The sequence below is a fragment of the Pristiophorus japonicus genome, chromosome 16 (assembly GCF_044704955.1).
Source record: "Pristiophorus japonicus isolate sPriJap1 chromosome 16, sPriJap1.hap1, whole genome shotgun sequence".
NCBI classification, from domain to species: domain Eukaryota; kingdom Metazoa; phylum Chordata; class Chondrichthyes; family Pristiophoridae; genus Pristiophorus; species Pristiophorus japonicus.
Genome location: NC_091992.1, coordinates 59,165,237 through 59,187,594, shown reverse-complemented (window position 1 = coordinate 59,187,594; position 22,358 = coordinate 59,165,237). Strand labels below are relative to the sequence as shown.

Genomic DNA, 22,358 nt, shown 5'->3' with positions numbered 1-22,358 from the left:
GTGGGGGGAGAGGTTAGGAGCACTCTCTTCATGCAGAGAATTGTTGGTGCATGAAATTCTTTGCCACAGGAAGTGGTTGTATCTTTTAAGGAAAACAGAATAATTATTTGAAGCAGAGGAAGATATAGGGCTATAGTGAGAAAGTGGGAGATAGGATTAGTTTGGATTGCTCTTGCGAAGAGCCAACACAAATTCAATGGCTTTCTGTGTTGTAACCTCTATGGTTCTATGATAAATCAGAGTGTACTCCTGTTTTATGCTGACAGAAGGGTTATACCATGAAACTTTAATTTTAATCTGCAGTGTTTTGAAGTGCTGGTATTCTGCCCCATTTAACCTGACGAAAGGTGCAGGCAATTATCAGCTGGTCATCGCAAAGCTACTTGTGCACTTGGCATGAGCTTTGGCTAGTGGCAATTTTGAATTCAACAGCTATTGTAAAGAGTGCCGGTGAGCTGTGTGCTCACAGCCTGTACTGCCAGCTGTTATAGGCCAGCTGTTTTATAGCCGTTATAGGCCAGCTGTTGTATAGCTGTTATAGGCCAGCTGTTTTATAACTGTTATAGGCCAGCTGTTATAGGCCAGCTGTTTTATAGCTGTTATAGGCCAGCTGTTTTATAGCCGTTATAGGCCAGCTGTTACAGGCCAGCTGTTTTATAGCCGTTATAGGCCAGCTGTTATAGGCCAGCTGTTTTATAGCCGTTATAGGCCAGCTGTTACAGGCCAGCTGTTACCCAGATGTTATCAGCCAGCTGTTTATAGCTGTTGTAGGCCAGCTGTTATAGGACAGCTGTTTTATAGCCATTATAGGCCAGCTGTTACAGGCCAGCTGTTATCAACCAGCTGTTTTATAGGTGTTAAAGGCCAGCTGGTATATGCCAGCTGTTTTATAGCTGTTAGAGGCCAGCTGTTGTAGGCTAGCTGTTATAGGCCAGCTGTTTGTAGCTGTTATAGGCCAGCTGTTTTATAGCTGTTATAGGCCAGCTGTTTGTAGCTGTTATAGGCCAGCTGTTGTAGGCCAGTTGTTTTATAGCTGTTATAGGCCAGCTGTTTGTAACTGTTATAGGACAGCTGTTTTATAGCTGTTATCGGCCAGCTGTTTTATAGCTATTATAGGCCAGCTGTTTGTAGCTGTTATAGGTCAGCCGTTATAGGCCCGTTGTTATAGGCCCGCTGTTTTATAGCTGTTATAGGCTAGCTGTTATAGGCCAGCTGTTTTATAGTTGTTATAGGCCAGCTGTTATAGGCCAGCTGTTATAGACTAGCTTTTATAACTGTTATAGGTCAGCTGTTATGGGCCAGCTGTTATAGACTAGCTTTTATAACTGTTATAAGTCAGCTGTTATGGGCCAACTGTTTTATAGCTATTATAGGCCAGCTGTTATGGTTATAGGCTAGCTGTTATAAGTTCAATAATTTAAATGGCAGCCTGTGAAAAACGAACAGAATTCACACCTGAATAGGCCTCAGGACAGAGCAGAGAAAATAAATAGGATGACTAATCTTTCTCCAAAAGGTCATTTTTACCTTCTTTGAAATTTTGACCAAAACGGTGGCGATGAGGCAAATAAACAAGTCTCATTTTTTCCGCTAAGGCTCATTATTTTTTAATGTGTGTGCGATATGAAACTCTCGACGTGTCTGTGATTCACACTGTGAGAAATTCTGGAGGTAGTCTCATTTTTATCTCGCAGTCTTTTTTTGAAGTTTATTTGTCTTTCTGGACCAAGTACATAGACTATTCTTTTTATTCTTGCAGATGTGGGCGATACTGGTAAGGCCACATTTAATATCCATCTTTAGTTGCCTTAGAGAGTCGACCATCTCGTGTAGGCCCAGACCATGTAGTGGAGTTTTTATGACAATCTGGCAGCATTTATGGTCATTTTCTGGTGCCAACCTGACCAATAGTTCAAAAAAATGTATTTGCATTTAATAACTTTGGGGGAAAAGTGCAGATGGTTAGGGTCTCCTGTTCGCGCCTGGACGGAGCGGTAACGGGCCGCAGAGGCAGTAGAGCTGCAGTTAGGCGAATCCAGCGACACACGCCAAGTACGTCCGCCCCCAAGTGCCGCCAGTACGAGTTAGCGCCGGGGACTTCAGTGGCAGGCAGATTATAACGTCAGTGAGCGTGCCGCTTGTTACTGTGCCTTTGCCTACCCTAGTGCTCCTGTGAAGTGTTGGCCCAGTGGCTGAGCAAGGCTGCTGGAAGGCTGCTGAGTGTCCGTGTGGGAGAGGTCAGATGGACCTGCAGGACGCCCTCGACCAGCGCTGGGCGTGGAAGGTCCGGCTGTAGACTGCACCACGTCAAACATGGGCAGCAGGCGTCTGGGCCGGCTGGATGACAGGCAGTGACATGGGCAATGGTGGAGTGGCAATGGTGGGAGCAGGAATGCTGTCATCCTGAGAGAGGACAGCAGATTCCTGCTCGACTGCCACTGCCCCAGGGCAGCACCTCAGCATCCCCACCAGTCTGTTGCAGCACAGATTGCTGGCCTGCTGCGACACCGTGAAAGCCCCGGTCGATGGTGGTAGACCCAGCCACGATGGCAGCAGTCAGAGCTTGCGTGGCATCAAGCTGAGACTGCACGAGAGCAGTCTGAGATTGGATGCCACCAAACATAAACTGCCTTACAGCACCAAGACGTTGTGTCGCTTCTGCCTGTGCTGCAATGGAAGCTGCCAGATCGCCCATCACAGGCGGCATCAGGTCTGGGTGACCACGGTCTCACTGGGAGTCCACCATCCTTTGCAGACTGGCAACAATGGGCTCCATGGTGTGTGCAGAGGGCTGTGCAATGTTGGAGGTGGACTCCTCCACGCTCCTTACCATTGCCGAGAGGCTCTCGGGCACCCTTGCCATTGCACCCATCATCTCCGTGTGCTGCCCATCACCCTTCTTCTAAACACCTCCCCATCGAGGTCCTCATCTAGTCCTGTGCAGCAGAACTCACGCGTGAACTCACCCTCCGGGGAGCTGGCCCCTGAGATACCCTTTCCCCCGGCCTTGCTGCAGCCCCCTCGTGCCCGGTGCCTCGCCCTGTGCAGATCCCACTACTACACCAGCCTCTAAAGACCACGTAGTGCCAGTGTCTGAGCGGGTGCCTGCGGGTGAGACCTGCAGTGACGTGGTGTGTTATTCCACCTCCTCTTCACCTCTCTGCTTCACTTTCCCCCTTTAAGACGCTCCTTAAAACCTACCTCTTTGACCAAGCTTTTGGTCACCTGCCGTAATTTCTGCTTATGTGGCTCGGTGTCACAGTTATTTGTTTTGTCTTATAACCATGCTGTGAAGCACCTTGGAACATTTTACTACATTAAAGGTGCTATATAAATACAGGTTGTTGTTGTTGAACATGTCATCAGCTCTGAGACAGCCCATTCCTACAGAAACTTTAAGTGCTTCTGAGCAACCTTCTATTTCTAACTGTTTCTGCATCAGTTTCTCAGTAATTGCTCCTTGCGCGTCTGGGGTGATGGGGTACTTTCTCTGGGGAGTGGTCCTGGGCCACCTCAACCTTCGTTCGCCTGGTTCGCCTGTGTCGCTGGAAGATATTTCCCACTGCCCGTCCACACATGCCTCGATAAGGGGACGGCCACCCCTTTCTTGGAGCAAGGGTCCTAAAGAAATGACGTGTGTGGCTGAGGTACGGCCTCCTTCCCGATTGCCGGTTTTTCTGTTCACTTCTCTCCTTTAGCCAGTCTATCCCTGTCCTCTATCAACTGATGGGTCGGAACCCAGGTTCTGCCCTGTCCCGCTCCCTTAATGTGACCCCTCCCTGGATTTATCCACTCGGGCCCTTCCGCCTTCCATCACTGTCACCCCCGTCTCACTTCCATGACGTGATACCTGCAGTTCTCTGATCCAACCTTTCCACCCTCGCCAACCATTTATCAAAACTCTGGTCCCTGCCCCAGGCATCTTCGTCCAGCACCACTGAGTGGGGTAAAAGAATCAACAGGTTCTCTACGGGGGATCGTCCCTATAATAACGGATATCAATCCAATTTGTTCCCAAGCTTTTGCAAAACTCAATTTCCCTGGGTTCTTCCCCTGGTAATAATGCAAGACGCTTTATCAACTGTGACCCTGAGTGAGTACAGAAGATCGCAACTATTCTACCGAGCAGGGACCTGGGGTACGTTTCAAAACCTACTACCTTTGCCTGGTGATTCCCTAACGCTCATAGAATCGTGTGAACCCTCTGATTCTCTGATATGTTCCCTTGACTGCCACCATCCCAGAATATTACACCAGCATTGGGCAAATTTATTGGCCCAGAAATTGCGGTCGTAGGCTTCCTGCAGGCAGATGCCTCCCACCTGGAAAATATCTACAAACTTACCTGGTGGTCTGGAAGGTTCGGAGACTTGCGATCCCGGGCATCTACTCAAAGGCCTGCGTGGAGGCCCACATATCCCAGGGACGTAAGCGCTTCATACTCATCCCTGGGATCACATGGGCCAGCCCAACCAATCCATGTAGGGCTATTCCCATTCCTACTGGCGATGATTGGAATCACCATAAGTATGAATGGGAATACCCCCAAAAACACACACACTTATAATACATTTTTTTTAAAGACATCCCATATTTAAAATTAATCAAAATGGAATTTAATTAATTATTTAAAACAATAATTTAATTTTTGAAAAATAAATTTACATATTTTAAAGAGTCTAAAATAAACTTACAGGATTTTAAATGTTCAAATTATTGAAATGTTTTTTATTTTTCTGTCCTTTAAAAGTCTTACGCTGTTAATAGCAGGCCCTACTCCTATTTTTATCAGTCGTAAGAATTTCAAGGGCATTCTCTGGGCAAATAGCCCAACTCCCCGCCCATGGAGGTCCTTTACTTCTGGATGCGTGCGATCTGTTAAGAGGATTCTAAACAGATCGCAAGTTCTGGGTTTAGGCGCATGCACTTCGAATTTCTAAACCCAGAACTTGCGGGGCTCCAACGGACGCATACGCATCTCATACACGCCCGTAGGGACCGCAAATTCATGGGCATTAAGATCTTGAAGCGGTGCCGGTCCCACTTCACCAAGGATAGCTCTCATGTCCTGTAACTTTCCCCCTCCTCGCTCATACCGGGAATCCCCAAAACCACTAAAGGTAGCGTATCCTTCGCACGCCCCATCGGGAGCGGTGGAATCATGTTCGTGCTCTCGCCTTGTCCGCCCAAATGTGCTTCCCCCACTCTCCGCATTACCGGAAGGTCGTGTGTAATGTTGCGGGGTGCGAAGCATCTGAGGAGCCGAAGAGGCGTCTAACTGCTCCACCTCACGTCGCCATGCCAACCACACGGGTTCGAAGCTCCGAAGTCAGAGAAGGCAAAGGGGGTGCAGAAGCGAACGATGGGCATGTTCAACTCTTGGACTTGGAGAATCCTCCAAACACCACCAAGCTTCATTGGTTTCTGTCTCCGCTGGGCAAACCTATACTGCCATCTGCTGCAGCTTCGATATTCCTTTCTCATTTTGTTCATTCGCCAGATGCTGATCCAGCGTCAGAACAGTCTGAGCGCCTGGAATCACCCGTTTTCTACATCTTTCCTGGCTACTGCTCACTGCTCTGTGAGTTCTGAGATTTCTCTCTCTCTCGCCTCAGCCTTGTCTTCGAACTTCTGAATCCCCAGCATCAGACATTATAACACTAAAACCGTTCTCTTTTTTTATCACTTTTTAACCCTTTCATCTTTTTTAACCAGACACTCTCCACCAAAGGCTGCTGTGTCTCTCTCCATCCTCCTGTCATTGTTACCTGTCCAATCCTTTCGGGCCCCCCTGTTCCCATTGCATTAAAGATCTCTTTAAGTCACAACAACTAAGAGAATACTCACCCCTCAAACTAATGTCATAGAATCATAGAAATTTGCGGCACACAAGGAGGCCATTCAGCCCATCGTGTCCATGCCGGCCAAAGAAGAGCTATCCAGCCTAATCCCACTTTCCAGCTCTTTGTCCTTAGCCCTGTGGTTGTGGCGTTCGAGTGCATATCGAAGTACTTTTTAAATGTGGTGAGGGTTTCTGCCGCTACCACCCTTTTAGGAAGACCCCCACCACCTTCTGGATGAAAAAAGTTCTCCTCAAATCCCCTCTAATCCTTCTACCAATACTTTAAATCTATGCCCCCTGGTTGTTGACCCCTCTGCTAAGGGAAATGGGCCCTTTCTATCCACTATATCTAGGCCTCTCATAATTTTATACACCTCAATAAAGTCTCCCCTCAGCCTCCTCTGTTTCAAAGAAAACAACCCCAGTCGATCCACTCTTTCCTCTTAGCTAAAATTCTCCAGTCCTGGCAACATCCTCGTAAATCTCCTCTGCATCCTCTCTAGTGCAATCACACCTTTCTTGTAATGTGGTGACCAGAGCTGCACGCAGTACTCTAGCTGTGGCCTAACTAGTGATTTATACAGTTCAAACATAACTTTCCTGCTTTTGTATTCCATGCCTCGACTAATAAAGGCAAGTATTCCATATGCCGCCTTAACCACCTTATCTATCTGGCCTGCTACCTTCAGGGATCTGTGGATCTGCACTCCAAGGTCCCTCTGTTCCTCTACACTTCTCAGTGCCCTACCATTTAATGTGTATTCCCTTGCCTTGTTAGCCATCCCCAAGTGCAGTGATGTGTGGGAAACACTTCCTCAAACCAACTCTAACTGTAACGAAATTTGATAAAATCACAGCGGAGCAACTTCGGCTCAATGAAATTTGAAATCACGTCGGGGTCACCAACATGTTGGGCTGCATTCTTGTTCTTTTTTGGTTCGTTGCTTTAAACGCCAGAACACACGCAGACTCCGTTGTAGCAATGCAGGATCGGGACATTATAGAAACCTCATATCATCCACAATACCAGTATTAGTGCACAGGTATTTCCATTCCAGTATGAGAGCGGGCTGCTGCGACATTACACTTTTTACAATTCCAGTATGAGCTGCTGGGCAGTCGTTTGCTCACATCGCTAATACCAACTTTCACCTTCGGTCTCTACATTCCATTCATACCACCAATAAATCATGGTACATCAAAGATACACACAGCTAACAACAGAATAACAGCATAAAACCAAAAAACATGCACTTCCATTAACACAAGCGACCTAATTACCATCATAAACCTCCCATTCATTTTATTACCATAAGCACAAGTGACCTGATCCCAGACCTGATCTGTGGAGATATATTTACTTTAAAATCACCTTAACCAATTTACAAGCCATGTTCAGCAAAGAGCTGTGGTAAATTTTAACTCATCGTGTGCTGGTCTGACAGACAGCCCAGAAAGAATAGCGAGCTACCCAGGTGGTGCGAACCCTTGTCCCCACAGTTGGGCAGGATGTATAACGGGTAGCCCACCTGCAAATGCCAGTTTACATAAGAACATAAGAAATAGGAGCAGGAGTAGTCCATTTGACCCCTTGAGCCTGCTCCATTTGACCCCTTGAGCCTGCTCCACCATTCAATAAGATCATGGCTGATCTGATCATGGACTCAGCTCCACTTCCCTAACCCTTCACTCCCTTCTCGCTCAAATATCTGTCTATCTCCGCCTTAAATATATTCAATGACCCAGCCTCCACAGCTCTCTGGGGCAGAGAATTCCACAGATTTACAACCCTCTGAGAGAAGAAATTCCTCCTCATCTCAGTTTTAAATGGGCGGCCCCTTATTCTGAGACTATGTCCCCAAGTTTTAGTTTCCCCTATGAGTGGAAATATCCTCTCTGCATCCACCTTGTCGAGACCCCAAATCTTATACGTTTTGATAAGATCACCTCTCATTCTTCTGAACTCCAATGAGTATTGGCCCAACCTACTCAACCTATCTTCATAAGTCAACCCCCTCAACTCCGGAATTAATCTAGTGAACCTTTTCTGAACAGCCTCCAATGCAAGTATATCATTCTTTAAATACGGAGACCAAAACTGTATGCAGTACTTTAGGTGTACAATACTCTGTACAGTTGTAGCAGGACTTTTCTGCTTTTATACTCTAGCCCCCTTGCAATAAAGGCCAACATTCCATTAACCTTCCTGATTACTTGTGTACCTGCATACTAATTTTTTGTGTTTCATGCACAAGGACCCCCAGGTCCCTCTGTACTGCAGCACTTTGCAATTTTCCTCCATTTAAATTATAATTTGCTTTTCTATTATTTCTGCCAAAATAGATAACCACACATTTTCCCACATTATACTCCATCTGCCAAATTTTTGCCCACTCACTTAGCCTGTCTATATCCCTTTGCAGATTTCTTGTGTCCTCACAATTTGCTCTCCCAGCCATCTTTGTATCATCAGCAAACTTGGTAACGTTACACTCGGTTCCTTCATCCAAGTCATTAATATAGACTGTAAATAGTTGAGGCCCCAGCACCGATCCCTGCGGCACCCCACTAGTTACTGTTTGCCAACCGGAAAATGACCTATTTATCCCAATTCTCTGTTTTCTGTTAGTTAGCCAATCCTCTATCCATGCTAATATATTACCCCCAACCACGTGAACTTTTATCTTGTGCAGTAACCTTTCATGTGGAACCTTATCGAATGCCTTCTGGAAATACAAATACATCACATCCACTGGTTCTCCCTTATCCACCCTGCTCGTTTCATCCTCAAAGAACTCCAGCAAATTTGTCAACATGATTTCCCTTTCATAAAACCATGTTGACTCTGCTTGATTGAATTATACTTTTCCAAATGTCCTGCTCTTGCTTCCTTAATAATTTACTCCAGCAGTTTCCCAGTGACAGATGTTAGGCTAACCGGTCGAAAGTTTCCTGTTTTCTGTCTGCCTCTTTTTTTAAATAGGGTCGTTACATTTGCGGTTTTTGAATCCGCTGGTACCTCCCCAGAATCCAGGGAATTTTGGTAGATTACAACCAAATCTCTGCAACCACTTCTTTTAAGACCCTAGGATGCAAACCATCAGGTCCAGGGGACTTGTCCGCCTTTAGTCCCATTATTTTACCGAGTACTACTTCTTTAGTGATAGTGATTGTATCATTCCTCCCTATAGCCCCTTGATTATCCCCTATTGGGATGTTTTTAGTGTCCTCTACCGTGAAGACCGATACAAAATATTTGTTCAAAGTCTCTGCCGTTTCCCTGTTCCCCATTATTAATTCCTCAGTCTCATCCTCGAAGGGACCAACATTTACTTTAGCTACTCTTTTCCTTTTTATGTACCTGTAGAAACTCTTACTATTTGTTTTTATATTTCGTGCTAGTTTGCTTTTATAATCTATCTTCCCTCTCTTATTTTTTTTAGTCGTTCTTTGCTGGCTTTTAAGTTTCCCAATCCTCTGGCCTCCCACGCCGGAGCCGGAAGTTGTTGTTCGGAGCCTGAGGTCCACACCGGGTGTGGGTGAAGCGGATAATGCGGAGTGTTACCATTGCCACACAGATCAGAGGCCCCATGAGCGATTTTGTATGCCCTTGTTTTCAATTTGATACCATCCCTTATTTCCTTAGTTAGCCACGGATGGTTATCCCTTCTCTGACAGTCTTTCCTTCTCATTGGAATATATTTTTGTTGCGAGTTATGAAATATCTCCTTAAATGTCTGTCACTGCTCATCAGCTGTCCCACACTTGAATCTATTTTCCCAGTCCACTTTAGCCAACTCTGCCCTCATACCTTTGTAGTCTCCTTTGTTTAAGCTTAGGACATTGGTTTGAGAACCAACATTCTCACCCTCCAACTGAATTTGAAATTGAGCCATGCTCTGGTCACTGCGTCGATAGTAGAAATCAGCCCCGGAACAACATTGTCCCGCAATTTCCTTGGAGCTGCTCCCGCTGCACTTTCAACAAAATTGTGACAAAAATTTGTTGAGTTGGCTCGACTCTCCTGGGACAGCAAAGAGTCGCTGTGACTGTACTAAGGGTTGCTGGGACTGGCTATGGCTAGTCTCAGGAGGAACCTACATGGAATTACATAGAATATACAGCGCAAAAACAGGCCATTCAGCCCAACCAGTCCATGCTAGCATTTGCTCGAGCCTCCTCCCATCTTTCCTCATCTAACTCTATTAGCATAACCCTCGATTCCCTTCTCCCTCATACGCTTATCTAGCCTCCCCTTAAATGCATCGATACTATTCGCTTCAACCACTCCCTGTGGCTGCGAGTTTCACATTCTCACCACTCTCTGGGTAAAGAATTTTCTTCTGGATTCTCTGCTGGATTTCTTGGTGACGATCTTATATCGATGGCCTCTAGTTTTGCTCTTCCCCACAAGTGGAAACATTTTCTCTGTATCGAAATCTTTCATAACTTTAAGGACTTCTATTAGGTCACCCCTCAGTCTTCTCTTTTCAGCCTCAGCCTTTCTGGATAGCTGTACCCTCACAGTAATGGCATCATCCTTGTAAATCTTCTCTGCACCCTCTCCAGTGCCTCGATATCCTTTTTATAATATGGCGACCAGCACTGTACGCAGTACTCCAAGTGGTCTAACCGAGGTTCAATAGAAGTTTCGTATAACTTCTCCACTTTTCAAACCCTAGTGCTTGGTTTGCCTTTGTATGGCCTTGTTAACCTGTGTCGCTACGTTCAGTGATTTGTGTATTTGTACTACCTGATCCTTTTGCTCCCATACCTCATTTAGATTCTTATTTCCAAGTAATATGTGACCTCTCTATTTTTCTTACCAAAATGTAATACCTCACACTTATCTGTGTTGAAATTCATTTGCCAATTTAATGTCCATTTTGCAAGTTTATTAATGTCTTGCAATTTGTTTGTGTCCTCCTCAGTATTGACTATCCCCCCAGTTTGGTGTCGTCTGCAAATTTAGAAATTGTGTTTTTGATTCCAAAGTCTAAGTTGTTAATATAAATTGTAAACAACAGTGGTCCCAGCACTGATCCTTGTGGCACCCGACTTTTCCCCCTTTTGCCCCTTCTGAATAGTGACCCTTTAGCCCTCTTCTCTGCTTTGTCTTGTTGCAACAAGATAGCTATTCGTTGTCCCCTGACTCCACATGCTCTGAGCTTATTCATTAGCCTATTGTGTGACACCTTATTGAAGGCCTTTTGGAAATCTAGATAAATTACATCTAGTGCATTACCCTTGTCTACCCTCTCTGTTAACAACTCAAAAATTTCAATAAGGTTGGCCAAGCAAGACTTTCCCTTTTGAAATCCATGCTGACTATTCATTATTGGGCCAAAGATTGCGGTGGGAGGCTTTCCGCGGACACAAGTCTCCGACCACCGAATACGACGCGTACCAACCCGCGGTCCCTGCGCACACGGAGAATTGCGGTTTCAACTGGCAGAGTCCTGGGCAGCATATGATGTCACACCACCCAGGAACGCTGCGTGCGCAAAGCTGTGGCTTTGTTCGGAAAATAGTCTCGTCCACAAGACTTGTCAACAAAGTTAATTTTGATAGGCCACGCCCCCGATTTGTTTTAACTCCACAGTCTTGTTGTACGGAGCTGCCATTACTGTGAATGGGAATACCCCAAAAACAAAGAAAACACTTGACATAATTTTTTTTTAAAACACCTTCCTTATTGAATTAAATTAAATCTTTTAGACAAAAATTATTTTTTTGAAATGTTTTTTTATATGTTTTAATAGTGTTAAAAATAAACTTACCTTTAATGAACAGGGTTTTTAATATAAAACTTAGTCAAAGCATATACTTTTTCTGTCTTTTAAAACTCTTACGCTGGTAAAAACAGACCTTATGCCTGCTTTTACCAGGCATAACAGTTTAAAGGACATTTGTTGAGCAGAATTTGGGCAAATAACCCAACTCTCCGCCCATGGAGGCCCTTTACTTTTGCATTCATACTTTTGACAGATTGTAAGTTCCGGATTTAGGCGCATACGTAGTGCACGCCTGAACCCGGAACCCTCAGGGCCTCTTTGGGCGCATACACACATTGTACACACATCGTACGCACATTGTACGCACCCGGAGAGGCCGCAATTTACGGCCCAATATGTTTTTGGTTTTCAAATGTTTTTCAATTATCTCCTTTAGTAGAGATTCCATTATCTTTCCTATTACCGATGTTAAGCTGATTGGTCTATAGTTCCCTGGACATAGTCTATCTCCCTTCTTATATATTGGTATTACGTTATCCGCTAGTCCTCTGGCACTACACCCTTTTCTAATAAGGACTAGGAGGAGGATTAGGTCATTGGGTTCCTTGAGCCTGCTCCGCCATTTAATAAGCTGATCTTCGACCTCAACTCCACTTTCCAGCCCTATCCCTATATCCCTTGATTCCTCTGAAGTCCAAAAATCCATCCATCCCTGCCTTAAATATACTCAACAACTGAGCATCCACAGCACTTTGGGGCAGAGAATTCCAAATGTTTACAACCCTCTGAGTGAAGAAATTCCTCCTCATCTCAGTCTTATCCTGAGACTGTGACCCCTGGTTCTAGACTCTCCAACCAGGGGAAACAACCTCTCAGCATCTACCCTGTCAATCCCCCTCAGAATCTTATATATTTCAATGAGATCCCCTCTGATTTTTCTAAACCCTCGCATCCCAGGAATCAATCTAATGAACCTTTGTTGCACCGCCTCCAAGGCAAGTATATCCTTCCTTAGATAAGGAGACCAAAACTGTGCACAGTACTCCAGGTATCCCTGTACAATTGTAGCAAGACTTCCTTACTCTTATACTCCAACCTTCTAGTAATAAAGGCTATTTGCCTTCTAATTGCTAACCTGCATGCTAACTTTATGTGTTTCCTGTACTAGGACACCTAATCTCTCTTAAATACCAACATTTAATAGTTTTTCACCATTTAAAAATATTCTGTTTTTCTATTCTTCCTACCAAAGTGAATAACCTCACGTTTGCCAACATTATACTCCATCTGCCACCTTATTGCCCACTCAATCAACCTGTCTATATCCCTTTGCAGACTCCTTACGTTCACCTCACAGCTTATTTCCCACCTAGCTTGGTATCGGTCCCTTCATCTAAGTCATTAATATAGATTGCAAATAGCTAAGGCCCAAGCACTGAATGAATCAATAACCACATGCTTCTGCTATCGCTTCCCTAGATTCTTTTAAAATGCGCGGAAGCAACCCAGCGGACATGGGGTTTTATCATCATTGACCTTGATTAATTTATCGAATATTTTTCCTCTTTATTTTAAATGCAGTTATATAATTTCTAATCTCATCTTCTAATGTCATGTCCACCTGATCAACCTCCCTGGTAAACACTGAAACAGAATAATTACTTAATATTTTTCCCATTTCACCATCGTGCCTGTGATTTTATCCTGCCCGTCCCTTAGTGGCCCTATTCCCATCCCAACTTCCCTTTATTTATTTATTTATCAATGTGCCTGTACAATATTTTGTAGCCATGTCTCAGTAATCCTGGTCTGGTTCTTCGTCATGTATTATTGCCTCCAGTTCCCCTGTTTTATTACGGACACTGTGTTCATTGTTGTACAGTGAGTTTAACTCATTTTTAATAGCAGTTCCTCGCACTTCATTTTTTAACCATCATTTTAGACTCCTGGTCAAACCTTATTTCCTGACCATCAATGTCCTCCTCTCCTTTACTGTTTTGTTTATAATTAGGCTTGTTTCACTTCTGGTAAATAACTACTCCCACCTGTACCCTGAATCCCCCCACCCCCAACCTGTACTCCGCGCCCCCCCCCCACCCCGTCTTACTAGTTTAAAGCCTTTGCCACCTCCCTATTTACCCATTCCACTGGGATACTCGACCTATACCAGTTCAGGTGGAACCCGACCCATCGGTACATCTCCTCCCTGTCCCAGTACTGGTGAAAATGTCCCATGAAAAGGATCTCCTCTTTCCCACACCAGCCCATTAGCCAAATGTTCTCCTGATCTGTCTGTTTCTATGCCAATTTGCACATGGCTCGGGCAATAATCCAGAGATTATTACCCTTGAGGTGCTGATGTTCCTGGAACCTTATCCCTCGAGTGAGTCGCAGTCAGGGACCCGGAGAAGAAGAAATCTGGTGGAAAAGGGAGAGAGCAAAAAATTAAGAAGTGGACCATGGCTTGATGAGCTAACGGATCTTCTTTCTACATCCACAGCTATAATCCGAGAAGAGACCAGGAGAAAAGGCCAAAGTGTTCATTTGTAAGTAAAAGTCGGATTACAGTTCAACACTGCAATGTTCTTTTATGTGTTGGGCATTACATGAGCATCAAGTGTCTGCATGATTGATATGGGGCACTCTGAAATTGTCACAATGTTGATGATGAATCAGTGATTGATATGGGGGCTGAGATTGCCCTCCGCCCAAAACGGGGCAGACAATCTGGAGAAATTCAGGTCTTGGTGGGTTCTTTTTGGAGCGGGGCAGAAGTGCGGTTGGGTCGGAGTGGCCGACGCTCCAAGTCATCGCGCTGGCGCGTCATAACGTCCCTCACCTTCAGTTAAAGGGGAAGGCTGCTGCGAACTCTGCAGCCACTTTAATGGCAAACACTGGGCCACCAGGGAGTGTATTGGCTGGGCCAGTGATCTGGCACCCAAGAGGGGGTGCCGGAGCTGCCTGTTGGCGGTCCAGCCGAGCCCACGGCCATAACTGTCGGCCCAACCTGACAGTCGGCTGACAATAAAAAAATAACATGCAGTCACTGGCAGTGCCGCCTCCCCTTTAATGGCGGCCATGCCACTCAGCCACAGAAAAAGCTGTCGGGGGCACCGGTGTCGCAATTCCGGAAAGGGACAATTTTCCGCGGGGCAATTTCAGAAAGAGGGCCGGTGGCGGTCAGTAAGGGGTCGGCGCGTGCACGACGCGGCGGGAAAACGGGCGGAGCAGTCCCGGACACCGCTCCAAAACTGAAGGAGGGCAATATCCAAAATGGTGGCCCCTCCGCGGCATTTCAGCGATCAGTCCACACTGACCCGTGGCCGCTGCTTTCACCGGCCTTACAGAAAGGGGCAATTTTGGCTCCATGGAGTGCTGTGTCTGAATTTCACACAATATTGATCAGTAAGGGATTGATAAGGTGCACTCTGTCTGAATTTGACACTTCAGGGATGTGATAAAGTGCTACATCAATATAAGTCTCTTCCTTTTTTTCACAGTACTGCTGTGTAGAATACAAAGAAAGTTTTATGATTCTAAAATGTTAATAACCTTTTGATTGTGGGGGACTCAGTGATGGTAATGCCATTGAATGTCAAGGGGAGTGGTTGGGCTCCACCTTGTTGGAGATGGCCTGGCATTGTGCGGTTCACCTGTTGCTTGTCACGGATCCACCCCAGCCTGGACGTTATGCATGTCTTGCTGTGTGCAGGCATGGACTGCTTCATTATCCCAGCAATCGGGAATGAAGGTCTTCTTCTCCTAGGCAGTGCCTCGGAGTTGAGGATGAAGGTGTTATCTGTCTGTTGATATTTGTGCTACTTCCTCATACTCTTGTAACAGAGATTGGATTCCTGAGTGTCAAACATGAGAATTCAGCCACAAGACCGGAAAGAAATGTTCAGTTTTCAGCCAATTTAACTTCTACTCTTTTTAGGAATGAAGACAAGAAACGATTTGAAGTAGTGAGATCATATACAGGTAAATGTGAAATATTAATATACAGATAAATGAGAAATATCAATATATGGGTAAATGAAATATATTAATGTACAGGTAAATCATAAACTAATACAGCACAAGGCGGCCATTCGGCCCTTCGTGCCTGTGCAGGCTCTTTGAAAGAGCTATTCAAATAGTCCCACTCTCCTGCTCTTTCCCCACAGCCCTGCTAATGTTTCCCATTCAAATATTTATTCAATTCCCTTTTGAAAGTTACTATTGAATCTGCTTCCCCTGCCCTTTCAGGCAGCGCATTCCAGATCATAACATCTCACTGAGAAAAAAAATCCTCCTTTAGCCTCTGGCTAAACCCCTCATGACTTTACACACCTCTATCAAATCTACTCTTAACCTTTTCTACTCTAAGGAGCACAACCCCAGCTTCTCCAGTCTCCCACATAACTGAAGTCTTTCATCCCTGGTACCATTCTGGTAAATCTCCTCTGCATCCTCTCCAAGCTCTTGAAATCTTTCCTACAGTGCGGTGCCCAGAATTGGACACAATACTCCAGCTGAGGTTGAACCAGTGATATAGAAAGGTTTAGCATAACTTCCTTGCTTTTGTACTCTGTGCCTCTACTAATAAAGCCCAGGATCCCATGTGCTTTTTTAACAGCCCTCTCAACTCGTCCTGCTGCTTTCAAAGATTTGTGTACCCACACTCCCAGGTTTCTCTTTTACTGCTTTAAAATTTATCATTTATTTCATATTGCCTCTCCTCATTCTTCCTATCAAAATGTATCACTACATGCTTCTCTGTGTTAAATTGTATCTGCCACGTGCCTGCCCATTTCACCAGTCTGTCTGTTTCCTCCTGAAGTCTGCGACTATCCTCCTCACTGTTTACTATATTTCCGAGTTTTGTGTCATCTGCAAACTTTGAAATGATGTCCTGTACACCCAAATCCAGGTCATTAATATAGATCAGAAAGAGCAGTGGTTCGAATACCGACCCCTGGGGACACCACTGTACTTCCATAAGGTCTGAAAAACACCCGTTCACCACACTCTCTGCTTTCTGTCTCTTAGCCAATTTCATAACCACACAGCCACTGCCCCTTTAATCCCCTGGGCTTTAATTTTGCTAACAAGTCTATTATATGATGCTTTGTCAAAGGCCTTTTGAACGTCCATGTATACAACATTAACCGCACTACCATCCACCCTCTCATTTACTTTATCAAAGATCTCAATAAACTTAGTTAAACACATTTTGCCTTTAACAAATCCATGCATTCTTTCATTTATTAACCCATATTTTTCCAAATGCCAATTAATTTTGTTCCGGGTTATTGCCCCTATAGGTTTCCCCACCACCCGACTGGCCTGTAGTTGTTGGGTTTATCCCTCTCCCATTCAAACAGGGGTGCAAGATTTCCAGTCCTCTGGCACCATCCCCATATCCAAGGAGGATTGGAAGATTGTGGCCAGAGCCTCTGCAATTTCCACCCTTGCTTCCCTCAGTAACCTAGGATGTATCCCACTTGGACCGGGTGACTTTTCTACTTCGAGGACTGCCAATCTTTTAAGTGCCTCCTCTTATCTATTTTTATCCTGTACAATATCGCTACTGCCTCCTCCTTTACTGCTACATTGGTAGCATCCTTTTCTTTAGTGGAGACCGATGCAAAATACTTACTTTGTACCTCAGCCATGCCCTCTGCCTTCACAAAAATATCTTTTTGGTCCCTAATTGGCCCCAACCTTCCTTTGACTATTTATATGCTTATAAAAGACTTTTAGCTTCCCTCTCATGCTCTCTCTCTTTGCTCCTCTTATTCCCTTTTTTAGATCTCCTCTGTACTTTCTATATTCAGCTTGGTTCTCTACTCATATTATGAAGCTTACATTTATCATAAGCTTCATTTTTCTGTTTCATGTTAATCTTTTTGGGCTGGGTTTTCGGTTGCCTAACGCCTCAGTTAGCGGCCAGAGGGGGGCGTTAGTGGGAACGTAAGAGGTTACCGACTGGGTGCACAGCATTTAGCGCTCGACCGAAAATTCATTAGAGGCTCACTTGGGGCACAAACCAATAGCGCCTGGTTGCTGACAATCGCTCCGATCATGACGTATTCCTGGTGCATCGCCCACGCTTGCGCCACGGTCAGTAAATTAGTTGCGGCCGCCTCATTTAATGGCCGCCATGAGCAACGTCTGGAAAAACAGCGGGTCCAGGCTTGCAGAGTCGTTAACTGGCAGCTATTTAAAGGGATGATGAAGTGCTTCCCTCGGAGGTCATAGTTAGTGCAATGTTTACACACAGCATGGTGCGTGAGCCTCCCAGTTTGCAGCGCAGACAGACATAACAGTGCAGGTTGAGAGAAACTTATTTCTAAAACTTTAATGGGGACATTACTAGTTCACCAGCGTCGCATTCTACATGCTCTAGCAAGGTGTCGTGAAGAGAAAAGGGCTGTTGGCCATGCCGAAGAAGGAGAATCCCTAGACATTGGGGCAGGAGGGTTTACCCCCATGGCTTCACCGGCGGCAACGTTCATACCTGGACCTGTCCGAGGAGCAGTGTGCCAGAAGACTGTGCTTCCGCAAGGAGGTCATTGCAGAGATATGCCATCTCCTGCAGGCAGACCTACAGCATCAAATCGGCACCAGGACTGCGCTGCCCGTCACAGTGAAGGTCACGGTGGCACTCACCTTCTATGCCTCCGGCTCCTTCCAGGCTGCATCAGGGGACAAAGGCAGCGTCTCACAATTCACAGCACATCGCTGCATCCGCGACTTCACACAAGCTCTCTGCAGCTGTAGGATGGACTTCATTATCTTCCCGATGACCAGCGTGAAACAGGATGAGCGCGCATAAGGGTTTGCCAGGATAGCGGGCTTCCCGAGAGTCCAAGGAACAATTGACTGCACAGACATGGCCTTGCGAGCACCATTCCAGAATGCAGAGGTCTTCAAAAACAGAAAGGGATACCACTCCCTGAATATGCAGCTGGTATGCGACCACACACAGCGCATCCTCGCAGTCAATGCTCGCTATCCTGGAAGCGCACATGATGCGTTTACCCTGCGGGAGAGCACTGTGCCTTGATTGTTTCAGCCCCAACGGCAAGGTCAAGGCTGGCTGCTCGGGGACAAGGGATATGGCCACCTGGCTAATGGCCCCACAACCCCACCACAGAGCCGAGAGCCATGCCACCACCTGCAACATCATAGAGCAGACAATAGGGGTGCTGAAGCAGCGATTCCGATGCCTGGACCGCTCCGGAGGCAGCCTTCAATACTCCCCTCAGTAGGTCTCACTATTCATTGTGGTGTGTTGCATGCTGCACAACTTGGCCATCATGAGGGCTCAGGCCTTGCCAGTGGGGATCGCATGCCCACGTCAGGAGGGGGAGGAGGTGGAGGAAGAGGAGGAACCTGGCGAGGCCCCGAATGTCCAGCAAGACGACGAGGACCAGCAGTAGCCATGGAGGAGGCAGCGTGCCAATGTTGTTGGCGGCAGGGCTATTTGGCGGCGGCTCACAAGGGAGCCTGCCCAACGGAGCTGATCGAGTGTGGTCAGTGCTTCAATGCTGGGGATGTTAGCCTGAATGAGGACGCTGATGTTGGTGCGTCTGTCCTTGCCCAAGACTGCCCTAAGTGGAGGAAGTACATCCGGGAGGGCGCTGAGCACCTCGAGTCCCAACGCCAAGAGCATGCAGAAGTCAAGCGCAGACAGCGGAAGGAGCGTGTGGCAAACCTGTCCCACCCACCCCTTCCCTCAATGACTATCTGTCCCACCTGTGACAGAGTCTGTGGCTCTCGTATTGGACTGTTCACCACCAAAGAACTCACTTCAGGAGTGGAAGCAAGTCTTCCTCGATTCCGAGGGACTGCCTATGATAAGGGAGCGCTTCGCTTAAATGGAGTGTGCTGAGGGATGCAGTTAATAATGAGTGGCACATTAATGCCACCTCTCTGATTCAAGTCAACAGTCATACACCAGAGCCTGAAGGAAAGGTTCAACGTTACATTTTATTGCAAACACATCCCTCAAACAACCCCAAAAACCCACCCCCCTCAAAGAAAACAAAATGGGGCACCTGGCGCTTCAAATAATACAACAGATGAATAACATTTAGACCTTTTCCACAGACTGCCCAGGGGCCTTTAATCAGTGGGTCTTGTGAAGACATCTCCCACCCCTCTGCCTCACCCCCCTCCCTCGCCTGCTGCTCCTCCTCAATGGGTCCTCAGTGCCTGCAGCAAGGTCGCTTGAGGCCTGCTGTATGTGTGAGGAACACAGGACAGATGGCGTAGCACGACGCCCTGGACCAGCTCCGGGCCTGGATGGCTCGGCTCCTGATTCCCCTGCCTGAGAATGGGCGGCAGCAGTGTGGGATGGTTGGGGTGCAGACACAGGTGCAAAGGTGGAATGGCAGTGTTGGGAGACTGAATGATGTCCTCCTGAGAGAGGACATCATGTTTCATCTCGACTGACGGCCTGCCACTCCCCCAGGGCGGAGCCTCAGCATTCGGAGCAATCTGGTGGAGCGCAGATTGCTGGCCTACTTCGGCACCGTTACCTCCCCGTTGGACTGATGGGGCCTCAGGCACGATGGAGCAGTCACAGCTTGCATGACATCAATTTGACCCTGTAACAGAGCAGACAGCGCATTGATGCCACCATGCACTGACGACATGGCAGAATGCAGGTGTTGCTTGATCTCGGTCTGCCGCTCAATGGCTACTGCCACATCAGCCATGGCCCGCACCATCATGTCTTGGACCCCATGGTCACTTGTGGCATCCAGCATCCATTGCAGTCGACCAAGAATGGGCCCCCGAATTGCAAATGCCAAGGGTGAGCCGGCCTCCGCCACATTCAACGCGAGTGCAACCTCGCTCGGCGGGATCCTCGCGAATGCATCCTTTAGCTCGCGGTGCATCTGCATTGACTCCCTGGATATAGCTTCCAAGTCCAGGTCCTCATCTGCCTGTCTGTGAGCAGGACTCATGGGCCGACTTACCCTCCGGAGAGCTGGCCCCCGAGCTTCCCCTCGCACTAGGCGTTGCTGCAGGCCACTGGGGCCAGGAGCCTCAACTTCAGCCAACCCCGGGACTCTTTCATCGAAGGGCTCCCCCACTCGCTCCCAATGAGGACATCTCACCCTGCCCCAGCACACTGCTCTCCATCTGTTCCTCCTCATTTTCCCCGTCATCTGAAGAAGTAGGCTGACAGGCAGGCTGCCGCTCTTTTGGCTCATCATCTGTGAGCACCAAGCAACAGAAGTGCGGTTATCAGCTGGGAGGGGAGCAGGAAGGCTGCAAGGAGGGGGGGAATCGTTATTTTGGTTGCTACATCTTGCAAGGCATGTGGCCTCGAGGCTAAGGGGACTCACACAAAATGTCCATCTCATTCACATACCGTCACTGGCAAGCAGGGGCTCTGCCTCCCCTCCCTCCACCACCATAAGTGCAGCGCCCATGAGGACGGACACTTGCTCCTCCTGGTCGGTGTGGTCCTGGAGGAGGGCAGGCCCTGTCCCCGATGATCCAGCTCGTGCAGATTGTCCGTCAGTTTGTCCTGCAATGACAAAGGCAAAAAGTTGTTTGTGGCTATGTAGGTGCTGATGTGTCACATGTGTCAGCAGTAGGGTACTCACGAGTAATATGGCAAAGTGTGCATATCGGCAGTTCATGCTCCCTCAATTGAAACATGTTCCACTTGCCGCATTTCATTCCCCAGAACCAGAACTGCTTCCTTCCTCATGGGCTGGAAACACATTGACCAAGAAATTTCTCTCGGACACATTTCAGGAATTCCTCCCCCTCTTTGCCATTTACACTGTTACTATCCCAGTCCATATTAAGATAATTGAAGTCCCCCATTTTGACTACTCTATGGAGTTTCGACGTTGCTGATTTCGGGGCGGTAATGGCGGCGGGGCGGTAAAGTTTGCGCCTGGGAACAGTTTGCGCCTCAGTCAGCAAAATTGGGCGGCTGGGCCCTGAGTGTGGGGCGGAGTGCTAAGGGAGGCATTGCACACCTCTCTTAGGGCGCTGGGCCGGCTGAGCATGGGAAACTCCCGAGCCAACCACCCGGCCTCAGAGAGCTCTGAGAGAGGCCCAGGGGAGTTGGGAAAAATCCTGAAAAAAAAAACCCCAACAAAAACATTCCCAATAAATAACTCATGGCACCACAATATAAATCGCAAAAAAACCCCAATCACACTTACCTGGGGTGGACATTACTTCCCTCACTGCAGCCGCCATAGCTTGGAGTGCCCGCTTTCACAGGCAGTCCCAACATGGTGCTCCATGGATCGGGCGGGAGCCAAAAATCGAGCCGGTGTTGCAACCAGGGGCATTGCACACTGCACCGCTCAAAACGGGCACCGAATGTCCCGGCGGGGCGCTGGAAGCTGGCTGCCTGCCCAGAAGAGCTCACCGCCGCCATTGCCGCCCCTCCAGAGCGGAAACAGAGCCGGCAACATGCCGAAAATCCAGCCTGAGTTATTTATCTTTCTGCAATTTTCCTGCAAATTTGCTTCTCTACCTCCTGCCCACTATTTGGTGGTCTTTAGGACACACCCAGGAGCATAATAGCTCCACGATTCCATCATCCCTTTCCAGTCCTATAACAGTTACTTTGACCAACACTGCCACGACCCTTCCTTTTCTTCCTTCCCTATTTCTCCTGAATACCTTGCAGCCAGGAATGTTAAGTTCCCAATCCTCTCCTTCTTTGAGCCCAGTCTCTGTTATTGCCACTATATCATAGTCCAAAGTGGTGACTTATGCCAGCAGCTCACCAACCCTATTTACCACACTACTTG

At 47.1% G+C, this 22,358-nt stretch overlaps 1 protein-coding gene across 3 annotated transcripts in view; it reads left to right on the top strand.

The window, feature by feature from the left end:
• LOC139227055 (linker for activation of T-cells family member 2-like) overlaps positions 1 to 22,358 on the top strand; it is a 127,833-nt gene that overhangs the window by 66,570 nt on the left and 38,905 nt on the right. For all 3 annotated transcript variants that reach the window (XM_070858136.1, XM_070858134.1, XM_070858135.1), the window contains 2 exons: positions 14,078 to 14,123; positions 15,515 to 15,558. In XM_070858136.1, coding sequence (XP_070714237.1) covers positions 14,078 to 14,123; positions 15,515 to 15,558 — 90 coding nt within the window. The remainder of the gene's footprint in view (positions 1 to 14,077; positions 14,124 to 15,514; positions 15,559 to 22,358) is intronic.